The sequence below is a fragment of the Oryctolagus cuniculus genome, chromosome 1, assembly GCF_964237555.1.
Source record: "Oryctolagus cuniculus chromosome 1, mOryCun1.1, whole genome shotgun sequence".
In the NCBI taxonomy this organism is placed as follows: domain Eukaryota; kingdom Metazoa; phylum Chordata; class Mammalia; order Lagomorpha; family Leporidae; genus Oryctolagus; species Oryctolagus cuniculus.
Genome location: NC_091432.1, coordinates 47,686,462 through 47,712,836, shown reverse-complemented (window position 1 = coordinate 47,712,836; position 26,375 = coordinate 47,686,462). Strand labels below are relative to the sequence as shown.

Below are 26,375 nucleotides of genomic sequence, written 5' to 3'. Positions count from 1 at the left end.
CCAAGTACTTGGAACCCCACCACCAGTGTGCAAGACCTGGATGGAGCTCCTGGCTTCAGCCTGCCCAGCCCTTGCTGTTGCAGCCCCTTGGGGAGTGAACCAGCAGATGGAAGACCCCCCCCCCCATCTGTACCTCTGCCTTTCAAGTAAATAAATATATCTTTATAAAAAAAAGTTTAAAAAAAGTCACCTCCTCTGAGAAGCCTTCCTGATTCTCCAGTGGGACAGGAGCCCTCTGAGCTGCTGAGGCTGCCTCTACATCTCCCATTCACTCTGTGTGTCAAGAACTCCTAGCTCAGTGTGATTCATGAATTGTGACCAAGGTTGCTAAAAGGAGGTGTTAACAGGGGAAGTGGGCTAAGCTATGGGAACTCTTTGTATTATTATCTCCTAATTTTTGTTTGGTAAATTTAAAACTATTCTCAAATAAAATGTAAAAAACTTAAACAAAAAAAGAGCTCCCAGTGTGCCCTTTGACCCCAGGACGTGCACTGTCTTGGGTCTGACCTCCCTCTGCCTCCACGGGTGCCAGTCTCCTCCTGGTTGCTGATCAGCCAGCCTCAGTTCTGCCTCCGGGTCGGCCTTCGGCTTGCTGGGAGCACAGGTTGCATCTGTCTCTGAGCCCCATTTCAAACCTAACCTTGACTCACAACGACGGGGCTGCTGCACTCTCCTGGGTCCTCTCAGCTCTTAATTGGGTGGGCAACCAGGGGTGTCACTTCTAGGGCCCCTCAGGGTCCGAGAGGAGGCAGCTGGAGGCTGTGGCATGGAGGCCAGTTGGAGAAGGTGACTGCGACTTGAGCCACAGCCCCCGTGGAGGCGATCAGAAAGAATTCAATAGTTTGAGCTTATATTCTTAGAACTGTATCTATGGCCTACGCTGACCCTATTAAAAACTAATGAAAAATTAAAATAAAAAACAAGGAAAATTCAAATCAAAACCCAAAATGAGATACCACCTCCTACCAGTTAGGATGTTATCATGAAAACAATAACAAAGTTAACGAGCATGGACAAGGAGATGGGAATGATGGGATTCTTGAACACAGGTGGTCGGAAAGCACAATGGAGTAGTCGCCGTGAGAAACAAATTAAACACAGACTGATCATATGGCCTACTGACTTCATCTCATTGTTCACTGTAGCACTGTTCACAATGGCCAATGTCAAAAACAATCTAAATGTTCACCGGCAAACAAATGTGTTCTAAAAAATAAAATAGGGGCCGGTGCTATGGCATAGTTAGGCTAAGCCTCCGTCTATGGTGCTGGCATCCCATATGGGTGCCAGACTGAGTCCGGGCTGCTCCACTTCTGATCCAGCTCTCTGCTGTGGCCTGGGAAAGCAGTAGAAGATGGCCCAAGTGCTTCGGCCCCTGCACCTGTGTGGGAGACCCAGAAGAAGCTCCTGGCTCCTGGCTCCAGATCAGCTCATCTCTGGCCGTTGTGGCCATCTGGGGAATGAACCAGCGGATGGAAGACCTCTTTCTCTCTGTTTTTCCTTCTCTTCCTCTCTGTAACTCTGCCTCTCAAGTAAATAAATCTTTAAAAAAAAAATGAAATAAAGGAATGGAATTCCAAAACAACAAGAAGAGTTTGAGCAACGCTTGCTGATGTTGGCCAGGAGTCCCCGAGGGTCCGGCTGTCTGTGGTTCGAAAGCCCGATTGTGGCCCACGGACTCAGAACCCCAGAGCACCCCGGGCGCCTGCCCGCTGCTCTGCATTCACTGTCCATCTCTCAAATCCAGACTACAGCCCTAGTACATTCACCCCCATTTTTCAAGTGGGGAAATAGGAATACAGCGGGAGCAGCTTGTCCACGGTGGCGGGAGAGCAGACACTGAGGTGAGGTTAACGTTCTGCAGATGCCGCGTTCTGGGCACTGTGTTCTACCTCCCAGCCAGGGGCATGACCGGGACGCCCAGAGAGGCCAGCAACTCGGGGTGGGGTGGGGGTGGGGACTCACAAGGAACTCCGCCTGCAGGAGGAAAGGGTCCAGGGCCTTTTCGTGCAGCTCGTCTGCTCGGAGGACGCGGGAGGCGCTGAGCAGGTACTCGTGGGCCGACTCCTCGCGGGGCGACACCAGGTAGCCAAAGCCCTCCTCGTTGCAGCCCGGCGTGCACATGTCCAAGGTCAGGGACACGTTGGAGCCCCTCCTGGAGGCACAAGAAGAAAAGTGAGCCTCGCAGCAGAGGGTGGAGTGGGTGGGATGAGGAGGGGGGATGGTCGGGGAGCGGGGGAGGCCAGGGTGGGCTTGAGGAAGAGGAGCGGGAGAGTGACCTGACCCACTGCACGCCACAAGGAGCAGGAGTCTCAGCCTGACCCCCCACATCCTGCCTCCTATCCTGGAGCCCCTAACCGACTTTTAAAAAGTTTCAGCCAAAGCAACCCCAACTGGGCTGCCCTGGGCTCTCCTCTGTCAGTGCAGGAGGCGGCTCCTCCCTGTGGCCTCCAGGGAGCTGAGAGAGAGAGAGAGAGAGAGAGAGAGAGAGAGAGAGAGAGAGGAAGAAACAGCTCCACATCCTCTATATCACGCCCTGGGCCCAGCCAGCCTTCATGGAGGCTGCCCAGGTGCCAGAGACCAGCAGGGGGTCCCAGGGGCAGCAAGGATGTCTACACTGGAGTAGCTGCACTGCGCTCCGTAGAGGGGGACTGAGCCCCCTGCCCCCTTCGCCCACACTGTCACAGTAAGGCGGGGGCAGAGCTGAGACAAAACCTAGGTTTTCTGACTCCTCATCTAGTGCTCATTCCATGCCGTCAAGTGGGTAACTGAGACTTGGGGTGACCTGGCTCTGGAAAGGGGGTGTCTGTATCTCCCAGGTGTGCTCTGTGGAGCACCACGCGATACTCCATAAAAACAGGGATCTTGGATGGAGAACTTGGGCAAACGCCACGCTGTCCCCTTGCTGATACACGCAGGCATGGCAAAGCCAAGGTCTGCAATGAAGAAGCCCACCCGGACTCACTGGCATGCAGGGCTGCATGAGCGTGCGCAGGGGTCTGCCCGCACACCTCTGTGTGTACACAGGAGGCGGTGGCACCTACGCGAAGCACTAGAACAGCACGTCTCCACTGGCTGAGATGTATGGCCAGCTCTGTCCTGGGCACCGGGAGGAGGTCAGAGTCAGGCACCCCTCCCCCACCCCGCCCCCACCCCTCCCACCTCTCCTGCAGACCCATGGCCTTGACGGTCAGTGAGGTAGGGTCAGCCTCAGGCTTGATGTCCATCACACAGTCAAACACGGGCGTCTCGGGCACGGGGTCCAGGTCCAGGAAGTCATCCTCTCCCTTCTCCTCCATCCACTCTGAGTAGGTGAAGGAGGGCTGGCGGCTCACCGACTGGCGCCTGTCCTCGGCGGGCAGTGGGGCGGGCGGCTCTGCAGGAGCCCTCAGGAAGTGCCACACCTAGTGGGAGGCACGTGGTGTCACAGATGGGGATCGGGGACAGTGCTGGCTGACCCCGGGGTTCCTGGGACGCCCACGGGGCGGGGTCTCCTGCCCCTCTGAGTGTCTGCAGCAGCCTTGCTCTCCTTGGGACTGTCGCCTGGACAGGAGGGCTGTCCCTCCACTCTCCTGCCTTGCAGCTCAGAATCTTCACGGGCTCAGGCCTTCTTGGTGGGCCTGGGGGGTTCCCAGAGCCACCTTCTCCCCAGCCCAGGTCACTGCAAGTCTCCTCGCTCCTGGAAGGGCCCACAAGTGGAAGGAGACAGGACCCTTGGCCTCACCTCACCCAGGTCAGAGGGCAGCTGGAGGGGGAGGGGGAACCAGGGCCTGAGCCTGGGGGGGTTGGTGCCTTACCAGGGGGGCGACGAGGAGCAGGCCCACAGACAGAGAGAGGAGCAGCAGACTGGGGAGCCCCCAGGCCCCAGCGCCCAGCCAGGCCTGCGGAACGGCGGACAAACAGGTCAGGGTGCTGGCGGTGGCAGCATTTTCCGCCTCTTCCAGGTGGCCAAACTAAGGTTCTGAACACCCATGTCCCAGGGCTTGGGGTGGGGAGCAGGCTGAAGAACTGCAGGGGCTGGGCTGGCAGTATCCTTCCGAACTTAGGGACAGCCCCTCTGCGGGTGGGAGAGTGGGATGGGCCCCCGACCCCGTCACCCCCCTTCCCCGGGGGCTCCCTGGAGCTTACTCACCGTGGCCCCCAGCTGCTTCAGGAGCGTGAGCAGGGAGGAGATGAGGTCTCTGGCGTTCTGCGACCACGCGTGGCCATAGCCGCTGAACCACAGTACCCCGCAGGCAAGCTGGGGCGGCCAGGGGAGCGGACTGAGCTCCGAGCGCAGGCACTCGCTCCCCAGCCCCCAAGCTGAGCTCACCTGTGGCCTCAGCCGGGCCCCTGGGGGAGGCTCCTGCACCTCGGGACAGCTGAGGGAAGGGGGTCCCCAGAGGAGGCCTCAGGAAGCCAGGAGAAAGCCCCTCCCAGAGGAGACCCGGTTGGGAATGTCACACAAAGGGAAGTCCTCAGAGACCTTCTAGAACCAGGGGGTTAGGGCTGGGGGTCCCGTGTGCCCAACTCCTGGTGTGAGGGGCTCAGAGCTCCAGGCTTCCCCTCACACCTGCCATGAAGACCCAGAGTTGCCAAGGGACACCAAGGACATCCCTGCCCTGCTGTCTCCCCAGGTGGCCACATTGGGAGGAAGCGGCGAGGCGGTCTCTCAGCCCACCCTGGCCACAGGCCCGGGTGAAGCCTGCAGGTCCTTACCACGAACTGGGCGGCAGCGAACAGGCCCAGGCTGCTCCTGACGGTGAGGGAGTGGCTGCCGGTGCCTGGAGGTGGCGGCTTCTGCGCTGGCTCCGTGGGCGGTGGGGGCGGTGGCATTGCCGTCGGCGAGTCAGGGAGCCCTTCCATCTTGTCCGGCGCCTCCATCACTACAGGGTCGGGGAGACCTGTGGAAGGCGGGACACGCAGGCCACTGAGCACGGCTGCTGTCCGCACACGGGGTGGCCACTCCTGGCCGCGCTGCCGTGGCTTCCTCTGATCCGATGCGGGATCAGTCGGTGCGGCTCCACTTCCCGCAGTCACCCTAGATTAGCAAGAGCGATATTCACCTACCTTCGTCAGAAAGAGCTAAGTGTGGGTGGACAGATTATTTCTCTTTTATTTCTCCAGTAACAGAGTTAAAATGGCAGGAGGTTTTTCAGAGTTAATACCGCTGTATTTACTCAGCTTCATTCTTTTCCATTTCTTAAGGAAACAAAAAACAACCACCTCAAACTCAATTGAAAAAAAAAAAAAAAAAGGGAGGGGGAAAGACACAGCAGGATCAGGCCATGACCCTGAGCAAGCCACCCACGCCTGCACTGGGGATTTCTGTCTCTTCTGGTCTGTGCTCCCACTGGGCTGGGGGGTGAGACTCTTAATGAGATCATGGCCACGTGACCCTGTCCCTCAGGCCTCCCCACCCCCAACACTGACGGGGTTGGAGGGGGAAGGCAGTTAGGGCAACGTGGAGAAAATTCTGGTGTAGCAGGGTAGGGGTCCCTTGTCTCCTTGGTGAGAATCACTCCCTGCCTACGTCTTAGTTTGTCCTCCTGGGAAATGGCGGTTGAGCTCCATCCTTGGCTTTCTAAAGGCACTTTACAGGGCCACTGCATTTCCCCAGGTGCACCAGGGGCTGGTGCTGTGTGCTCCGAGCCCCCGTGTCACAAGTGTGGTTGTCCTCGGTCTGTGCGCTGGGTCTGCTATGCTTATGTTAACAAAAACTCACTCCTAAGGAGTCTCAACACCACTGGCTTAGGTTAGAGGCCCTGGCTCTAGTGTGGGGACTGCAGGGATGGTCCCTGGGGAAGGGGGCGTCCCAGATGTTGGAAGGCCCTACTCAAACACACAGGGTTTAGTTTACGGCCAAGAAGAGCGGGACCAACAAAATGGCAGTGGACAGCTGGATAGCCTGGGAAGGGGCTGTGCACACATCGCCATGGCTACAGGAGGATGGACTTCCTTTCCAGCAGGATGGCAACAGAACCATGGGAGGCCAGCATAGCTGTTTGTCTCCGTGTTTGTGTGCTCACTGGACAAACATTTGCCAGGCCTCTCTCCTGTGATGCCAACAGCCCGGGGCCTGGAGACACCTATGTTTGTGGCTGGGCCCCGCTTCCCCAGCTGCTAACCTTGGATGGCTCCTTAGCTGCTGTGTGCCAACCAAACCCCCTGCAGTTCCCAGAAGTGCCTGCTGCCCCCGTGCTTTGCACAGGCTGTTCCCTCTGCCTGGGACGTCCCTCTAACTCCCTGCACCCCTCCTGTGCCTCCCCCATACCTTGCCATCTTGCAATCTGCAGCTGAAGTAGGTCCTGCCCTGCGGTACAAGAGGGAGCAGCCCAGGCCCCTCCTGCCTACTGCCAGCACCAACAACGCGTCTGTAACGTGCAGGGCCCTGTTCTGAGTGCTGCACGTGCGCTAATTTGTTTGCAAACCCTAGGAGGTTGGTACTGCTATTATCCCCACTTCACAGACGGAAGAGGAAGATGAGGTATGGAGAGGAGGAGAGAGATGCTCGCTGTCACCCAGCTACTAAGAGGTGGGTTCAACCCAGTGCACTCTCCATGGTCCGTAAAACGATTTGTTGACTATGGCCTTCCTGAACATCACCTTCCGACTCGCCTGCAAGCTCCCTGAGGACAGAGTGCTACCAGTGCTGCTCCTCGTGACTGCTTAGCCCGTCTTGAGCATGTAAGTCTACAACGGATACTTACTACGCCAGTGATGGTCTTACTCATTTTTCTTACCTGATAAATGGGGATAATTGTGCACACTCTAAAAAGCTGTATAAAGACTTCAGATACTAAAGAAAAAAACACCCGGCATGATGCCTAGTAGTTAGTGGGTACCCGATACATGGCATATTATAAGAAATGTAACAAGATCATTTTTAATCTTCAAAAGCCTCCCAGTCTTACGGATAAAACTGAGCAGTAAATATCTGGCTACAAAGCCACACGCTGGGGCTGGCACTGTGGCGCAGCTGGTCAGGCTGCTGCCTGCGACACCACATCCAGTGTTAGAGTCCCAACTGCTCTGCTTCCAACCCAGATCCCTGCTAAAGCGCCTGGGAAGCAGTGGAAGATGGTCCAAGTGCTTAGGCCCTTGCCACCTGCATGGGAGCCCTGAATGGAGTTCCAGGCTTCTAGCTTCAGCCTGACCCAACTCTGGCCGTTGCAGCCACCTGGGGAGAAAACCAGCGAAGGGAGATCCCTCTGTCCCTCTTCCTTCCAACCCAACTACATAAATCACATTTTTTTTTGACAGGCAGAGTTAGAGAGAGAGAGAGAGAGAGAGAGAGAGAGAGAGAGAGAGAGAGAGAAAGGTTTTCCTTTTTCCGTTGGTTCACCCCCTAAGTGGCCACTACAGCTTGTGTGTTGCGGCTGGCGCGCTGTGCTGATCCGAAACCAGGAGCCAGGTGCTTCCTCCTGGTCTCCCACGTGGGTGCAGGGCCCAAGGACTTGGGCCATCCTCCACTGCACTCCCGGGCCACAGCAGAGAGCTGGCCTGGAAGAGGGACAACTGGGACAGAATCCGGTGCCCCAACCGGGACTAGAACCCAGGGTGCCGGTGCTGCAGGCGGAGGATTAGCCTAGTGAGCCGCGGTGCCGGCCATAAGTCACTTTTTTTTTTTTTTATGAGATCTTCCTTCCTTTCCTTCCTTTCCTTCCTTTCCTTCCTTTCCTTCCTTTCCTTCTTTTCTTTCTTTTCTTTCTTTTCTTTCTTTTCTTTCTTTTCTTTCTTTCTTTCTTTGACAGGCAGAGTGGACAGTGAGAGAGACAGAGAGAAAGGTCTTCCTTTGCCGTTTGTTCACCCTCCAATGGCCGCCGCGGCTGGCGTGCCGTGGCCAGTGCATTGCGCTGATCTGAACCCAGGAGCCAGGTGCTTCTCCTGGTCTCCCATGAGGGTACAGGGCCCAAGGACCTGGGCCATGCTCCACTGCACTCCCGGGCAACAGCAGAGAGCTGGCCTGGAAGAGGAGCAACCGGGACAGAATCCGGCGCCCCGACCGGGACTAGAACCCAGGGTCGGCGCCGCAGGCAGAGGATTAGCCTATTGAGCAGTGGCGCCGGCTGCATAAGTCACATTTTTAAAAACAGCAACCACAGCATCAAACCGCAATGCACTTCACGACACACCAAGTGCAGTGGCTCCTCTGTGGGTGAGGAGAGGGCACCCCTGTGCTGTGAGGGGCACGGCTGCCGGCCCCCTGAGCAGTGTGCTCAGGTCCTCGCAGCAAGGTGAGGAAGGGAAGGCCACCATCATGTAGGAAGACAAGGGCTTCTGGTGTCATCAGGCTGAGGGCTGGCTGCTTGGCAGCAAATCTCCACCCCCACATGGTGGGTGCTGGATGCGGAGGAGGGGGAAGGGCTGCAGGCCAGGGTCGGCTGGGTTTTATGCACTGGCTCTGTGGTGCACGTGCTGTGGATCTGGGGCGATCCCTTCCCCTCTCCGGGTCTGTTTCCACTCCTATAAAAAGCAGGGCTTGAATTAGAAAGCAGTGCTTCTCGGATGCTCCTGACCTCAGAGGACAGGGACCATGGGCCTCACAAAAGTTGGCTCACACACGTGTGGACTCTGCTTTGTTTGAAATTCATGGGTGTTCAGCATCCTGCGCTACAGTGTATCTCAGCTTGTTTTACTATTACAGTGTTTTTGCCTCCCAAATCTTCAAATCAAATTTATGCTTCAGCAGATGTGTGACATTCACCTTGAGGCTTTGCCCTCGGGGGTACATGCACCCCAGTCTGCTAAGCATGGAACTTACCTGGAATAAAATATCATGCAACCATTCTAAATGACTGTGTAGATGAATATTTAATAACATGGAAAGAAATCTCGAAAGTTTGGATGAAGGCAAGGTTACAAAACAGTATGATTTCCCTGATGTTAAAACTAAGAAAGCAGAGGCAAGCACTTTGTCTAGCGATTGAAGTGCTTGGGTTCTATACAGGACTCTGACTCCAGCTTCCTGCCAATGCAAACCCTGAGAGGCAGCAATGATGGCGCAAGTAATTGGGTGGGAGATCAGCATCGAGTTCCTGGTTCTTGGCTTTGGCCTGGTCCAGCTCCAGGCACTGGAGAGTGAATCAGTAAACAGGATCTTTCTCTCTCTGCACCCCCCCTCTGCTTCTGAAATAAACAAACATTTCAAGAAAAAAAAGATGCAGAATAACTGATGTAAGATGAGGAGTTCATATGAGATAGTGCTTGCACTCTGGCCTCAGAGTCAGCCCTTAAGGCATTTGGATCTGGCTAAAAAGCCCATGACAGTTTCTCAGGCAAGAAAAACCAAGACACTGTGGCAAAAAAATGACCTAAATGAAAGATCTCTGTGAGTGAGATCCCAGTGGCAAAGACAGGCCATCAAAGAAGGAGGTACCTTTCTCTGAAGGGAGGAGAGAACTTCCATTTTGATTATGGCGTTGTCTAAATAAGGTCAGAGTTTGTGAACTAAAGAGGCTTCCATAGCCTTGGCAGCTCATGACAAGAGCCTTGGGTGATTACTGACGTCATAAATAAGAGTGTCAATTGTTAAATCAACAACGGGAGTCACTGTGCACTTACTCCCCATGTAGGACCTCTGTCCTTAATGTGTTGTACTATGTGAATTAATGGTAAAACTACTACTCAAACAGTACTTTATACTTTGTGTGTCTGTGTGGGTGCAAACTGTTGAAATCTTTACTTAGTATATACTAAGTTGATCTTCTGTATATAAAGAAAATTAAAAATGAATCTTAATGAAGAATGGGATGGGAGAGGGAGTAAGAGATGGGATGGTTTGCAGGTGGGAGGGTGGTTATGGGGGGAAAAGCCTCTATAATCCAAAAGTTGTACCTTAAAAATTTATATTTACTAAATAAAAGTTTTTTTTAAAAAAAGGATACACAAAAAATAGTGCCTCCTAAGAAATTAGGAATGGGTGAGAGGCTTTTTAGTCATCTAAGAAATTTATAATTTTGTATCATAATTATTTCCTACTTAAAAATACGTTAATAAAAATAAATATGTGAAAAGTTATCAGTATCACTAGCCATCAAGGAAATACAAATAAAAATTATAAAGAGGAAAAAAAAAGATAGTGCTTGCAAAGAGTAGACTCCAGCGAATGGCTGGCACACAGTAAGTGCTTCATAATTGCTGTACATGATAAATGGCAGGGACAGACCTAGGTCTTAGCAGCGCTCCTTTGGGGAAGGCTGAGATTGGAGGTGATTTCATTTACATTCCCTGAATTTCCTCCAATAAATATGTAGATATATACATGTGTATTTGTAGCGAGAGAAAGTATTTTTAAAATATTTCCATCTACTTGGAAGGCAGAGTGAAAGACAAAGAGAGTGAGGAGAGGGAGGTGGGCGGGGAGAGGTAGAGGGGTGAGAAGGAGAGAAAAAGAGCGAGAACCTTCAATGCCCTGGTTCCTTCCCCAAAGGCCTGCAACAGTCAGGGCTGAGCCAGGCCCTCGATCTGGGTCTCCCATGTGGGTGGCAGGGCCCCAAGCACTTGAGCCATCATCCGCTGCCTCCCAGGGTGCGTTAGCAGGAAGCTGGATGTGGGTGCCTAACCTACTGTGCTATAACGCCTGTGCTGAGGAAGAAATAATAGAGAGAGAGAGAGAACGGCCAAGTTCAGATGGTAGGAAGCGTCACTGGTATCCCCAGGCTTCAGGCCCTGACTCCCACCTGTCACAGCTGAATGCATACACTGGGATGCAAGGCATTGACAGGGTGTGCACAGCTCTCTGGGAACCACTGATCACAGCAGCTGCTCACAGGGCGAGCCTCTCTGATACTGCGTGGTCATCACTCCTGCGCGTCAGAGATGGCAAGTTAACTGCCTTGTGCGTCACAGGGGTGGGAGAGAAAGCGCAGGCTCATGGGGCCCTGTGCATGCATCTTCCAGACAAAGCGGGAGGTTTTCCTTTTTCTCTTTAAACCTCTGAGTAGCCGGCGGTCCTGGCGGCCAGGTGAATCCAGCCGATAGGCATTTACTGGGCGCCTAGATGTACGTCTTTCGGAGCGAGCTCTACTCAGAAGTTTCTCTGGGTCAAAAATCCGCTAGCTTTTCACCCGGGATGGTCTGTCTCCCAGCACACACCGTACTCTGCATACAATTGTTGGGGAGAAACTCAGAGCTTCCGTGAAGAACTGCTGGCCTCTGGGGTGGGGGGTAGGGACCCGTGACAGGAAGCAGTGGAAACTGCAGAGGTGGAGCCCATCCCTCTGATTTTAGTCTCTGCTCATTTTGCATGAGTTCAACACACATTTAGTGAGCACCAACTGTATGCCAAGTAATGGGAATGCATGATTGTTTCCTGCCATTCAAGAAGCGTCTACCCTGTGCCTTCTTTACCAAGCTCTGGGATTGCAGCAGGGAACAGCACAGTGGCCTCCTGCGAGGACCACTGGGGCTCCGGGCTCAGCCTTTTTTGGTGTCTTGTCCTATAGATGATGTCAACCCTTCTCCCTGCTCTGCCCTCCCTTCTGCTCACTCTCTGGTTCTGACAGCGATCACATCACCTCCCCGGGGCTGGCTGGCTGCAGCCCCCCAAGCATCTCCATGCAGGCAGTCGCAGGCGCTCTCGGCAGCCCGATGAGGTAGACACGGTATCATCGTGAGCCCCGCTTTGTCAGTGAGAGGCGGATGCTCATGTCAAGGGCTGGCGTGGCAGCAGTTCACAGCAAGCTAGCTGCTTTGCCACGCAGGGAACCGTGACTCAGAGCTGACAAGCGACTTCACCACGGGCTCCTCGTGGGCTCGGCTCTTGCGCAGGGTGAAGGGATTTTCCAGGACAGTGGTGTAGACAGGTTAAGGGCTGTGCCCCAGGAAGGGCAGACCCGGGGTTCGAACCCATGGCTTCCTGACACTCCTGGATATTTCCTTTTTCTTTCCCGCTTCTCAGGAAAGGGGCACTGCAGCAAAGGCAGGCAGGCTGCAGAGAGTCTGGCAGGGAGCGGGGTGCAGGGGGGTTGCAGCTTTTGTGCCTGATCTCCAGCTGGTGGGTCCCCTAAGGCTCCATGAGACGGAGGGATGGCAGAAGGACCGGAAGACAGGAGCCTGGAGCCCCGAGCCAAAGTGCTAGGGTTCCTGGGCAGGGTGTGCAAGGCACTGCACGCACTAGGAGCCCCCTCCTGTCACCCAGCTCCCAAAGCCCACCCTGAAACTCTGCAGCTTCTCTGTGCCCTGGGGCTGCTGCCGCCCGAGTTCCAGAACCATGGCTGCTCCTGTCGGTGACTCATCCCTCGAGCTCCCAGGCTGCCGGCATCCACCCCCCTCCCCCCCCCCCCGCCCGGAACTGAAGCCGAAGGCTGGCTCAGCCTGTTCCTGCTGACGTGAGGAGGGAGGCTGTGTCCCATTCAGCTTTCCTTCCCTTCCCACCGTGGCCGGGAGTGACCTCCCAGTCTGGCCCACACAGTCACAGGCAGCCCTGCCCAAAAGAACATCACACTCAGTCCTGCCTGGGCTGCCAGCACCACTGACCGTCGGAGCCTGGCAGGCCTTTCTGGGAGACCTGGGCCAGCCTGCTGGGCTCTCAGGCGGGGAAGCGGCCCAAGGAGCACAGCCGGTCACTGGCATGGCTGAGACGGCGGCTGTCACTGTTAACTTACATGTATGAGTGCTCACCACATGCTCTAACCGCTTTAACATGTATTAGCACATTTAACCCACACAACAGTCCTGGAAGCTGGGTGCTGCCTACAGATAAAGAAACTGAGGCACAGGGAGTTATGGCCCTTGACCAAGGTCTGTTAATAAGTGGGTAGAAGCTAAAACAACACTTAGGCCGTCTGTCTCCAGGGCCGACACTGTCAGCTGAAACACTGGGTGACACAGCTGGCCCTTCCTCCTGGCCTCAGAGCAGGCTTCCTTCACCTCATCATCTGGAGACGTCTCCAATGCCTCTACCTCCCCCCCCACCCCCTGGTCATCTGGGTGATGGTGTTGGGTTCCATGGCCTGACCCTGTGTCTAAAATACCACCATTAGGCATTGGTTCCTTGCTTATGAGATTCCTGTTCTCATCTCATTGTGAGGATGGGGGTGTGGGGTAGGGGTAAGGGGGTACCCTGGGCAGTTTTCTAACTCTGGGCAGTTTCTCAATGGTAGGGGGATTAACCAACAGAGGCGTGGTGGGGTGGGCTGCCTGCACTGGGCCACTCCTCAGTTGCTCTGAGCCAGGCCCTGGCTTACCTGAGTCTTACCCTGCTCTGTGCTCACGGGCATGCTGTGGGCTGCGGCACTGCCCCGGCTTACAGGCAGGGCCACAAAGGCACTGAGAGGGTAAGGGGCTTGCCCAGGGTGAGAGAAAACAGGAGGAGGCAGAACTGGGGTTTGAACCCAGGTTGTTGGGTCACTATGGCCCAAGATCTATGATTCTATAGAAAGGCCTGGAAACCCACAACGGGGATAGAGTGGGCAGATTTACCTACCAGGCCTGGTTTTAAGTTTTTTTTTTGGGGGGGGGGCGTGGATAAGCCTTGAATGCAGAGTCATGGGAAATGCAGTCCCAGGGGAACTAGGAAGGTTCTATGGGTGAGCGCACCCAGAAGGAAAAGGCAATTGGCTATTTCTGCATCATCAAGTCACACCCTCAGCACTGCCCTGGGCTCCGAGATGACAGCCCTGCTGGCCGCTGCATGGACTTCACCGGGAGAGGCTGGAGTGGTGTCCACGCACTTTCTGCCACATTTGAGGGGTGTGTGTCAAGCTATTTAGGAGCCACAGGGCATGTGCTGGGGACAGGAAACAGTCACCAAGCGTCTGCCCTAGGCCTGGTTCTTCACCAAGATCACCTCCTGCCTTTGAGATGTTTTCTGTCCTGACCCCAACTTTTGCACTGTCCCCACCACCCCACAAGACCGAGAGATGCACAGAAGCAGGCACACACTGGCAAGGTCTCGGCTGGCAGCAGGTGCATCTCGGAGGGTAAGCTGGCTGAGGGCAGGGCCTGTGGCCGCATTCCCCAGGCAGGCAGGAGGGGGCGGGCACAAGGACTCCGGACTAGAATGGGGGTGCTCACCATTTATCAGCTACATGACTTTCTGTAACTTAAAACGTGGTCTTAATTGTGCCTATCAATCCTTCCCTTTAATAGGAGGGTCTGTGTCCCCTCCCTGGCTAGTGTCCCTGAAGAGGAGAATGTGGCAGAAGTGGTCTTATGGCACTGTGAACCTGGCTTAGAAAAGTCTACGCAGCCTTTGCTGTGTCTCTTGGCACTATGGCTCAGGAAACGTAGAGCTGCCTGGTAAGAGATCTGGCTACCCTCGGACTGCCTGGTGATCAGAAGAGACCTTGATGATTGTAAAGTGACTGCTTACAAACATGGACTCCTTCAGCCTTGAGAACAACCACATGACATAGGTAATGGAACTGCCCTTTCAGAGAGAGCAAGACACAAGTACGAAGTTGAGTGAGTTGCCCAAGGCTCCCAGATGGAAGAGCCAGGATCCAGACCCAGGCAGTCTGGAACCAGTGTTGATCCTCTATTCTATTTACTTAATTTGGAGGAAGAGAGGTAGAGAGAGTGAGAGGGAGAGAGAATCCATCTGCTGGTTCACTTCCTAAATGTCTGCAATGGTTGGGGCTGGCCCAGGCTGAAGCCTAGATCTGGGAACACAATCCAAGTCTCCCATATGGGTGGCATGGACCCAATTACTTGAGCTATCACTGCTGCCTCCCAAGGTCCACATTAGCAGGAAACCAGAGTCAAGAGCAGAGGCTGGGAATCAAACCCAGGTCCTCTATGTGGAACATGGGAATCTTAAACACCAGGCCAAATGCCCGCCCCAGCATCCAGCCACTGTCCAAGGGGACTGGGCCTCTGCAGCTGCTTCTTCCTCTTCCCTGTCAGGGGAGGGCATCCTGAGAAGGAGCTTCCGCCCATCCCAGGACAGAGGGGCGGGTGCCATCCCAGAGTGGAGGGGACTTCTCCCCTCGGCCCAGTTCATCACACACTAGTTAGGAAGGCGGGCTCAGAAAGGCAGGATGGTGATCATGACCGCGAGAAGAGCTCTGGGAGCCAAGGGTGTCCAGCATTAGGTCTGGGGCAGGGGGAGGGGGCTGCACTGCTGTTGGCAGGCATCAGAGAGGCCGTGCCAAGGAGGTGGGTACACTGGGAGGTACCATGTTTGCACATGGTTTGAGTGCTCCCCAGTGGTTCATGTGTTGAAATTTAATCCCAGTTGTCCAGTATGAAGAGGGTGGAAACTTAACCTGACCGTGGTGTTTGGAGGTGGGGCCTTTAGGAGGTGACTGGGATCAGATCAGGCCACCAGGGTGGAACCCTCGTGACTGAATCCTGGTGGCAAAGTAGAGGGAGAGAGACCAGAGGACACTCACATAGGTAATCTGCCCCATACCAGGATGCCGTGCACCGCCTGTGGGCTCTGCCATTAGACAGGCAGGACCTCACCCTTCTAGAGCTGCAAACAAAATCACCTCCCTTCCTTATAGAGTTGCCCAGCTTCAGTTATTTCATTGGAGCCATGCAAATGGACTAATACAGGAGGAGGCAAGAATGGGACCCCCATCTGGAAGCTGAAGGTGGGCAGATTTCCAAGCAACATGGGCCATGTCTAGCATTGGACCCTAAAAGTCTGCACTGCAGTCCCTTCTGTCCACACAAGTTGCTCCTCCCCACCCCCACCCTACCCCTGGGAGGTAGCTTCTTGCAGTGGCCTGCTGTAAAAGGTTTTGGATGCACAGATTGGGGTTTGAAGCTGGACTTTGTCATTTACTACCTGTGCATCCTTGGTAGGTGACCGAATCTCTCCTTTGGAAAACAGAGACCCTAAAATTTGCCAGATAGGTTATAAGGCTATGATGAGGTACAATATGCAAAGCCCAGCCTGGTGCCTAGCCCATGGTGAAACCTCAATAAATGGAGCCAGCATTCAGATGAGGGAGGGATGGCGGGGGGTGGGGGAGGGAGAGGGAAAGGCAACACTAAGGGTCTCCCTTTCATCTGTCAGGTGAGCCCCCAGGGGTACAATGGGTGCTCCATCTGGGTGTGGGCAGGAGCTTTGAGACTGCTGGCTGGCAACTGGGGTCGGTGGATGGAGTGGGCATGGACTGGGGGTGGGTGAAGTGGGGCAGCTTTGTCTCTGGCAGTTAATTAAATCTGGAATGCTAACAAGCTTTCAAAACAAAATGTAGCTCAAGAACTCTTTGGATGAGATCTAATAAAATGGTTCTATGTGAAACTGCACACAGCTTTGTGGCTGGAAACAATGGCTCAGTTCTTTGTGCCTCTCTGGAGCGGAGGCCCAGAAGCACACGGGTGAAAAGGGTCAATAAAACTTGGAGGGTGCAGCACCCAGCCAGCTGCCCACACTGGGAGCTAAGAAGACAGGCAGCAGGGGCCCGGGGGCCATGCAGTACTGGAGACCCCCAGTGGCTGACACTTCAGCACAAGTGCCTACATGAGGGGAAGGCAGCTTAGACTTGGGAGCCCATCTTGTTCCACCCTCCATTTTATGGAAGAGGAAGCTGAGGGCACGAGTGGGACTAGGATCGGCATGCCTGTCTTTACTCTGATCCAGCTCTCTCTAAGCTAGCACAGGAAGTTGAACAGGGGCTGCCAGTGGGCGTCGAAGGCCTGAGGCTCCCTGGCAGTGGAAGGCGGGGTGCCGGCTTGGGTTTCTCCGTGGGTCCTGTTAGATGCTCTCAGAGGTCTAGGAAGGCCAGGGGACAGAGGTGACCAGGGGCTGTCCCAGCTTCCCCGCAGGACAATGCTGACAACTCCCAGCCTCCGGTGCCGCCGCCATCAGATGGCAGTGACAACCCAGGAGTCTTGCAAGGCGTTGGCAAGGTGTCAAGAGGCCTCAGTGCTTTGTCTGCACTGGGCTGTGCTCTGTGGCCTTTGCCCTTCTGTAAATTCAAAGAGTGGGGCGAGGGCTCTTTCAGCTCTAAAGACTCACTGCTGCTAAGAAACCTGAGCCTCCCCCCACCCCCACCCCCCCCCGCCTTTAGTTTAATTCAATGGCTTCCCTGTGATCTCAGGATAAAGACAGAAATCCTTGTCACGGCCAGAGAGAAGGGACCAGCATGCCCTGGCCCCTGCTCATCTTCCTGGTCTCCACCCACACCACCTTCCTCCCAGTTCTCTCTGTTCCAGCTTCTTCCACATCCTCTGCTGGAACCCATCTGGGGAACAGAAGCATCTGGAAGCCAGTGGTTCTGCTGTAGGGATGTAAATGCCAGAGAAATTCTCACCCAGAGCCCAACACAGCATGTAAGCCAATGATCCCTCCCTCGCCATCTGGGGTGGGGGTGGGCGTGGGATGGGGGGCACCCGCATACCCATCGCAGGGAAAAGAGGAAGTCCCACAGTCTGGGATGTATCTGGGAGTCCCAGGCAGCCCCAGGAGCAGGGGATCAGAGTACATGTGGCCCCATGGGAGGAGCTTAGAAGCAGTGCTGTGTGAAAAGAAAGATCTAACACAACACTGATCTCCTAGACTTATGATGGGTTATGAGCCAGTATACCCATCACAAGTTGAAAATAGTTTAAGTCTAAAAAACATTTACTACACCTAACCTGGGGCTGGCACTGTGGCGTAGTAGGCTATCTCCATCTGCAGTGCTGGCATCTCATATGGGAACCAGTTCATGTCCTGGCTGCTCCACTTCCGATCCAGCTCTCTGCTGTGGCCTGGGAAAGCAGTGGAAGATGGCCCAAGTCCTTGGGCCCCTGCACCCACGTGGGAGACCCGGAAGAAACTCCTCGCTCTGGATTGGCCCAGCTCTAGCTGTTGTGGCCATTTGGGGAGTAAACCAGTGGGTGAAGATCTTTCTCTCGGTCTCTCCCTCTATCTGTCTGTAACTCTGCCTTTCAAATAAATACATAAAATCTTTAAAAAAATTTTAAAAAAAGGATTAAAGCACACCTAAGCTACCCAACGTCACAGCACACTGTAGAGGATCGGTTGTCTCCTCTCACACCTGCAGCTTGCTGCTCCCATGTTGCAAAACCGTAACACGCCACAAATCATTGGCCTAGGAAAAGATCAAAGCTCAAAGACAGTTTCAACTGTATGTGGACCACTTCTGCACCATTGTAAAATTGAAAAGCTGAAAGTTAAACTATTGTAAGTCAGGGACCGTTTGCATGATACACATGCAAATAAAAATTATGACACAAAACATTGCCACCCATCCCGCAAGGGCACATAGCAACAGGAAATACACACCAAACACAGTAACTGCAGAGGGGAATAGCAGCGGGAGGCAAAAGAGAATCAACCAATAAGCAAGTGGAACCAGAGAGGGGCCAGTGCCCCGAGGAGCATGGTAGACAGCGCTCTGAAAGCCCCCAGTAACAACTGCCTCTCCTCCAAAGAAGCTTCAAACAAAACCACCGAACTGGAGGTTGGCTCACGCTCCAAAGGGAAGGGATGGACAGAAACCAGGAGCCTTCTTCCTTCCTGTCTGAGTCCTGGGCGGGGCGAGCTGGGGAGAGAGGCCACAGCTGCTGGAGGGCTAACACCCCCAGAGGAAGAGGCTCGTGCATTTAGCTGGAGCATAGCTGGCTGTCATGGCGACTCCCAACTCTCCCCTTCCCCTCGCTGGTTTAGCACCATGGCTGCCGAGTCACTCTGCTGGCTTTCTCCTGGGAGAGGGGAGGCCAGGCCTCGGTGGCCACCTCCACAGATTCTCCCTCAGGACTGGCCAGGCTCTAGTAGGACCCCTAGAGTCGGGTTAGCCTTGGGTGTTGGGCCTGCCGGGGTGAGCACCTGACCCCGAAGGGAGGTGACTCGACCCAGAGGGCACCCTCCCCCACCAACCACTCCTCTTGCTTGGCAAGGAGCAATTCCTATTTTGGAGCGGTCAGTCTGATTTTTTACGACTTGAGACAGCATGGAGAGACAGCCCGCTCCAAAACCAAGCAGAGAGAAAAACCAGGTCATCCACAGGCGCCACACTGAGGAAGGCGCTGGTTCCCATGTGCTGTGTTTTCTGGTATTTTTCTTTCTTTGCAGGTAAAGGTTTTTGTCCCCTAGATCATTCTGTACATAGGCACTTCCTGAGACTAAGTCTCTTTGCATAACAGGGATTTATAATGCTTTATATTTTTAACATTTTTGCTGAACGTGTAATACCTGTGCAACTTCATGGGACACTGCAGTATTCCCCCCCCCCCCCCACACACAGTGGACACATCAGGCGATCGGCATCTCCACCTCTCCACCTGCTGTCCACGTTTGGAGCCCACCAGCTCCTTCCCTGCAGCTTTTCAGTACAGCACCTAGTATGTTACCGTGATCCATGGTTGCCCCACTGGGCTATGGGACTCTAGAACCCATTACTTGTATCTGTGTTTTTCGGTTCCCTTTATCCAACCTCTCTGTCCTTCCTCCCCACCCTTGCTAGTCTCCAGGACTCACCACTCTAAGTTCCACGTGTGGAATCTGTCTCCCTGTGCCACTTACCATAATGCAGCGCTTCACTTTTAAGCAATCTGGTCAACATCCTCCAGGTGGCCCCCAATGACGCCCACCTCCTGGCACTCACAGCCCTGGGCAATCCCTCCCACGTGCTACCACGGATGGTCCGTGTGGCCAACAGCACACAGCCCACGTGAAGGCAGGAGACTCCTCAGATTAGGCTCTGGGACTGCCACTTCCCCCTTGGACTTTCTCTTACTGCCTCGCAGGTACTGCCTTGGCCCCCACATTCTGGGGGAGCCGGCTGCCACGTTGTGTGGTCACTTAGCCAGCCGATGCAGGGGCTGCATAGTGAGGACCTGAGACCTGTGGCCGACAGGCTGCAAAGAACTGATCGATGACTGCCAACAACCCAGGAGGAGGCTTGAGAATGGATGTTTAGTCCCAGTTGTGAGTAGCTCTGGGCGATGTCTTCGGATGCTGTGAAAGATGAAGCCAGAACCATGTGGCTAAGCCTTTTTCTTGGATTCCTGACTTACAAACTGTGTGAGATAATAAATTTCTTCTTAAGCTGCAAAGTTTTGGGACTAATTTGTTATGCAACAGAATAGAACCCAGGCAAGCAGTTTAAGCTTTTCCCAGACTGCCACTGAGGAGAGGTAGGTCTAAAAGGCTGGGTGTGGCCAAGCGCTGGCCCTGCTGCTGGATACCAGGACGGTCCAGTGGGCTTCTCAGACTGGCAGTGTGTGCCACTGGGCTGAGGGAGCGACTGAAGACCGATTCCAGATGGGTTTGTCTGGGATGGGGACATGGTCGAAGCTAGGTCATGTTCAACAGGGATGGGGGCCAAAGGATGATCTTGTTTTAAAGATCTGATGGTCACAGCCAAAGCCTGAGTAGGGCTGAGAGGAGGGAAGATGACGCTTGTCCTTGGAGGAGAGGTGCTATGTGCCAAGCCTCATCTTTGTCCAGGAAAATGGTGCTCCACGGGCAATTCAGGGCAGGTTCCTCATTTATATTTTATTATTTTTTGAGGTTGTGGAGGGGGAGCTGCTATCCAGTGGATCACTGTCCAAATGCCTGCAACTGCCAGGACTGGGCCAGGCCGAAGTCAGGAGCTGGGAATCCAATCCAGGTCTCCCACAGGGTGGCAAGGACTCGGCCACTTCAGCCATCACCTGCTGCCTTTCGGGAGAGAGTCAGCAGGAAGCTGGAACTGGGAGTGGAGCTGGGACTCAAACTCAGGCACTCCACCGTGGGATGCGGGAGTTCCAAGCAGCATTTTAACCACTAGGCTGAACACTAAACACCTGCCTCGTGCCTGTATTTTGGAAGGCAATGCAACCCTGGCTGACATACAGGATACAGCTGGTTCAGACAGCCTAGTTCCTTCCTTGCTGTTGACTCTTCCCTGGTCCAGTTCTAATCACACCAGCATCGGGCTGGTGTTGTGGCGTAGTGAGTAAAGCTGCAGCCTGCAGTGCCTGAACCCCATATGGACGCCGGCTTGAGTCCCGGCTGTTCCACTTCCGATTCAGCTCCCTGCTGATGGTGTGGGAAAGCAGTGGGAGACGGCCCAAGTGCGTGGGTCTCAGCATCCATGTACAAGACCTGGATGAAGCTCCTGGCTTCAGTCTGGTTTGGCCCTGGCAATTGCGGCCATTGGGGGAGTGAATTAGATGATGGAAGATTTCTGTCTCCCTCTCCCTCTCTCTCCATAATTCTGCCTTTAAAATAAATAAAATAAATCTTAAAAAAAAAAAAAGAAATAGCACTGGAGTCCTAATAAACAGTCTCACCTATTTCATTATTTTCAGAGTCATGTGAAATGCCAAAGTTTATAGCTGTAAGATGATTGGTGCAGGATCCCAAGGTTGAAAAGCCCAAATTCATTCATGTTTAGGGTTTCCGTATTCAACAACTAGAAGCCACAAAAAGTGACGAGTGCCTAGACTTCATGGTTTACAGACTCCACGCTCATCCCTCCTCTCACGGAATGCCGACGACTACCTCAAGAAGGCTGCTTTCCCACTTCACAGTTTGGGCGTCTGCTGGGCGGGGTGGAGCAGAGCCGGGCTTGTCCAAGCCCCTCGGTGAAGGGTGCTGCCCACAGCTGGACCCACGGAGCCTGATGTCCAGCACAAGGGCAGATCCTCTCAGCACCGTCCTGCTGTCCAGGAAAGCGGCTCCTGTCCTGGCCTCACATTTTGGAAGGCTCTGCCTCTATCCTTTCCCAGACACGCTCCAGGGAGCCAGAGGGATGTCCTCTGGTTAATTAAAAGCTGTTTATGTTTTAAGGATCCCAAACCCCAGAATTCCCTGCCCAAGCCTGATTCCAAGGTCCAATGGTCCCTTTTCTGATGGCTCCAGAGCTGCCTGCTACACTGCTGTGTGCATTCCAAGACTTGGCTGAGAGGCCTGGGTGCAAAAGGTATGTTTGGATCTCTGATACGTGGGCTGGGCTATGCCTGCATATAAATGTGCACGAGTGTCCTTTTGGTGTTGGACTAAGCTGGGGTGGGTTGGAGGCTGATTTTTCCTAGACCCTGTATTTTTATGAAGAACTCTGAGCAGAGTCAGAATTCTAAATTTAAACCTGGGTGCTGGCATTGTGGCACAGTGGGTAAAGCTGCTACCGGCAGTACTGGCATCCCATATAGGTGCTGGCTTGAGTCCTGGCTGCTCCACTTCCAATCTAACTCCCTACTAATGCACCTGGGAAGGCACTGGAGAACAGCCCAAGTGCTTGGGTCCTGCCATTCACGTGGGAGACCTGAAAGAAGCTCCTGGCTCCTGGCTTTGGTCTGGCCTGGCCCAGCATCAGCCCTTGTGGCCATTTGGGGAGTAAACCAGCAGTTGGAAGACCTCTCTCTCTCTCTCTCTCTAACTCTGCCTTTCAAGTAAATAAAATAAGTCTTTTTTTAAGTTTTTTTTTTTTTTTATTTGACAGGTAGAGTTATAGACAGTGAGAGAGAGAGAGAGAGAGAGAAAGGTCTTCCTTCCATTGGTTCACCCCCCAAATAGCCGCCATGGCCGGTGCCGCACCGATCCAAGCCAGGAGCCAGGTGCTTCTTCCTGGTCTCTCATGCAGGTGCAGGGGCCCAAGTACTTGGGCCATCCTCCACTGCCCTCCCAGGCCACAGCAGAGAGCTGGACTGGAAGAGGAGCAACCAGGACCAGAACCTGGCGCCCATATGGGATGCCGGCGCCGCAGGTGGAGGATTACCAAGTGAGCCACAGCGCCAGCCCCAATAAAATAAACCTTAAAATATAGATTTAAACCTGGCTTTTCAATTCCTTGATGAATATTTGTCAGGGTAGGACAGAAGATATATACAAGGGCACTTCAAAAAGTTCATTGGAAATTTAATTAAAAGCTGTTTATTTTGGTGTAGAAACTTTGTGACCTACACATAGCTTTTATAAAATACACATTTTCCAGGAACCTTGTGAAGACCCCTTGCTTATGATGGATGCCCATCTGTCTGCAATGGCTTTGGCATCAGCTGAGGACTGGACCAGTTGAACTCTTTCTTCTAGTTACAAAGACTTTTTTTTTTTTGGTGTCATCACTCATGCAGGCAACTTCTTAGAATATCAGAACCGTTTCTATCCTGGTGAGGAAAAAGTCCTCCCCATCCACTGAGCCCCCGGTTCCTGGCTGACTTTGCGAGCAGTCAGTATTCCTGCTTGTGGCCATGCAGGTTCTGCGAGGCCCAGGCCTGTGGCGGGCAGTCAGGAAAGGGCCACACTACCCACTCCCTGCTGAAGGCCTGCCCACCCTGGGCCGGATGGCCGAGCGCTTGGGAACAGCAACGCCAAGAAGTGCAGGAGTTTCTGTTGATGCCTCCACACCCTTGGACACTCATCTCCATCATTATTCACTACCACTGACTGTACACCACGTGATAAACACTTTACATCCATCAACTCTACATGATCTTACTATGTAACTACCCTTAGAGTGGAGAATTTGGAGCACGAGGTAGCGGGGTAATTTTCCTGAGCTCATGCTCAGCTGTGGAGCTGGGATTTGAACCCAGGTCGATCGGCCTCCCCACATCACCTCAAGGCCCAGCTAGATGGCTTCCTGCCTCCACACCTGTTCTGGTGTCTGGGAAAAGCTACCGTGTCCCAGCACTGGCCAGTGGGTCCTAGACTGGTACTTCTCAGTACAACGGGGTCACTGCAGAAGGCCACCCAACTAGTGTCCTTAGCACAGTCCAGTGATGTCCTGCCTTTCTTTAACTCTCCATTCTGGGCACTCACATGCCAGAACTCACCGTGTCATCAGCCAAAACGAATATCCTGGGATGTGCTAAAAATCTGGAACACAAGCAGAGCCGTCAACCCAACGAAGAAACAAACACCAACAGAAGTCAGGCTGCTGAGCGTCCACAGGCAGAAAGGACATCTCGTCGCTACCGCCGTACACAAGTCTAGCCTCTCTGTCCCTTTGGGATTCTGCACCTGCTTCCAGGCCAGTCTGAACAAGCACTAGGCACCGGGTTTTGGCGGGGGGGTGCTCTGGGAGAACAGGGATTAGCAGATGGGGGAGGGGGGACACGGCCCATGATGACTTGGTTAATTTGCTCCTTAAAATGTTTGACAGCAGAGTTCTAAAGACACAGACTGGGACCCTACTCATCCCCTTGGTTGCTTCCTCCAGGAAGCCTTCCCTGACCCATCATGATAGGGCTGCATCATCACTGCATCCTTCCATGGTGCCCTGTACTCTCTGAAGGCAGGGACCACGTCTGCCTACCTCTTCACTGCCTCACCAGTGCCTGGCAGGATACTCAATCAAACCCAACTGATAACAGGGCCAGGCTGCACTGCAATCGGCCCTGTTGGCTTCTGGCACACAACCTGTTCAGCGGTGTGGCGGCCCGGCTGGCGGCTGGCGGCCGTGAGAACTAGGACCTGCTCCTTCCTGCGGTCAGAGGAGTCGCTGCAGGATTAGGATAACAGAGCTTTCCTCAGAGCAGGCCTCCAACCTTTACATTATAAAGTGGCAGCCCGGGTGGGCAGGGGCCTCTTGCTGAGACCACCCAGGAGGGTGCACTTGATAACCACTTGAAACAGAACAGGGACCAGTGCTGTGGCATAGCCGGTAAAGCCACCACCTGCAGTGCTGGCATCCCATATGGGCACTGCTTCCAGTCCAGGCTGCTCCTCGTCTGATCCAGCTCTCTGCTATGGCCTGGGAGAGCAGTAGAGGATGACCCAAGGGCTTGGGCTTCTGCACCTGTGTGGAGCCCTAGAGGCTGCTCCTGGCTCCTGGCTTTGGATCGGCCCAGTTCTGGCCGTTGCGGCCATCTGGGGAGTGAACCAGAAGATAGACGACCTCTCTCTCTCTCTGCCACTCCTTTCACTCTGTGTGTATAACTAACTTTCAAATAAATAAATCTTTTTCTTTCTTTTTTTTTTTTGACAGGCAGAGTTAGACAGTGAGAGTGAGAGAGAGAGAGAAAGAGAGAGAGAGACAGAGAGAAAGGTCTTCCTTCCGTTGGTTCACCCCCCAAATGGCCGCCATGGCTGGCACGCTGTGCCGGTCCGAAGCCAGGAGCCAGGTGCTTCTCCTGGTCTCCCATGTGGGTGCAGGGCCCAAGCACTTGCGCCATCCTCCACTGCACTCCCGGGCCACAGCAGAGAGCTGGACTGGAAGAGGAGCAACCGGGACAGAACTGGCGCCCCAACCGGGACTAGAACCTGGAGTACCGGCGCCACAGGGGAAATAAATCTTAAAAACAAAAAAACAGAGTATCATGCCTAGAGCTGGGCTCTGGGCCTTTGAGACACCAGGATTTAAGGCAGAGAGCAGGCACCAGTGCCGCTAGTGTAAGAAGCTGGCTGTTCCTACCAAAAGGGCGATTGGCCTCCTCAGGCATAAACCCACACTCAAACCTCAGAGTGGCTGGGATGGCCAAGCTCCAGTCAGCTGCCAGCCACAGGAGACACTGGGAGTACCTTGTTCCCAAGAGTGGTGCTGTCTTTCAACTCGGGCCTGCACTACCTCTCTGGCCATGCCACTGCTCGCAAGGTGAGCAGTTGAGAGGCCCGGGAGATGCGCCCACCTGGAGCCTGTGACTCTCTGGCGTCCACGCCCACCTTTCCAGGCCTGGTGCTCTGGCTACAAAAGGACTCCACAATTCCTTGCCCGGTTGGTCTGAAGTCTACGTGGGTCTCTCTCTCCCAGGGATACCCTTCCGGGTAGAGACACTGCCTTCTACTTGCGTACCTTTAGGTTTGAGAGGCGGCCATGGGACAGCTGTTGGGGGAGAGTGGTGGAGCATGCCTGGGCACACAGACTAAAGTGTCCACATGCATGCAAGGGCCCTTGGAGTACCACACTGAGTGCTGGGGGCTGGTGTGTCACTAGGGGCCTCCTTTGTATGGGCCTGCCATGAGCCCATCCGCTGGTGACACTGAAAACAACACTTGGTGACGTTGCTCTGTTCCACGTACCAGCCACCACTGGAGTCTGCTGTTGCCTAATCTACCTCCTCCTTCCAACCTGTGCCCTCAGGAAAGCTGCTGCCCTGAGCTGGCCCTGTGCTGGTGCTGGCCAGGGAAGGAGCAGAGGCCCCAGCACTGGCTTCTTGCAAGGGTGAACACCACACACCACAAAGGGGCAGCGTGAGTCGGAATGTGCCAATGTGCTTGGGTGCTGGCGTGCAAGTGAGCAAGGGAGAGTGAAAGAGAAGGAGGCCGACCACACGACACAGCACACATGCAAGAGGGAGAAGACGGATGCGTGTGTGTGAACACCCATGGCATGCAGGAGGTGGCTGGGGAGCCACCCAGCACCTACACCAGTCCCTGGGGACTGTGTGGGTCTAAGGACCTGGAGAAGGAGAATATGGAGGCAGGAGCGCGCCTCCTGATCTGTGTGAGCGTGCATGAGAAGGAACAGGAGAGCGAGGCAGGATGGCCGACTCCAGGAAGCACGCGGGGAGCCTGGAGCAGAGAGCTGCACGCAAGACGAAAAAGACTTGGAGGTGTGTGTCCG

At 54.3% G+C, this 26,375-nt stretch overlaps 1 protein-coding gene across 3 annotated transcripts in view; it reads right to left on the bottom strand.

The window, feature by feature from the left end:
* The window catches only part of PTPN5 (protein tyrosine phosphatase non-receptor type 5), a 64,418-nt gene that overhangs the window by 10,665 nt on the left and 27,378 nt on the right, over positions 1-26,375 (bottom strand). For 2 of the 3 annotated variants that reach the window (XM_070072573.1, XM_051834005.2), the window contains exons 3-7: positions 4,699-4,883; positions 4,133-4,240; positions 3,798-3,881; positions 3,163-3,404; positions 1,966-2,155 (exon numbers count right to left, since the gene is read on the bottom strand). In XM_070072573.1, coding sequence (XP_069928674.1) covers positions 1,966-2,155; positions 3,163-3,404; positions 3,798-3,881; positions 4,133-4,240; positions 4,699-4,883 — 809 coding nt within the window. The remainder of the gene's footprint in view (positions 1-1,965; positions 2,156-3,162; positions 3,405-3,797; positions 3,882-4,132; positions 4,241-4,698; positions 4,884-26,375) is intronic. The other variant, XM_070072575.1, reaches the window with a different exon arrangement.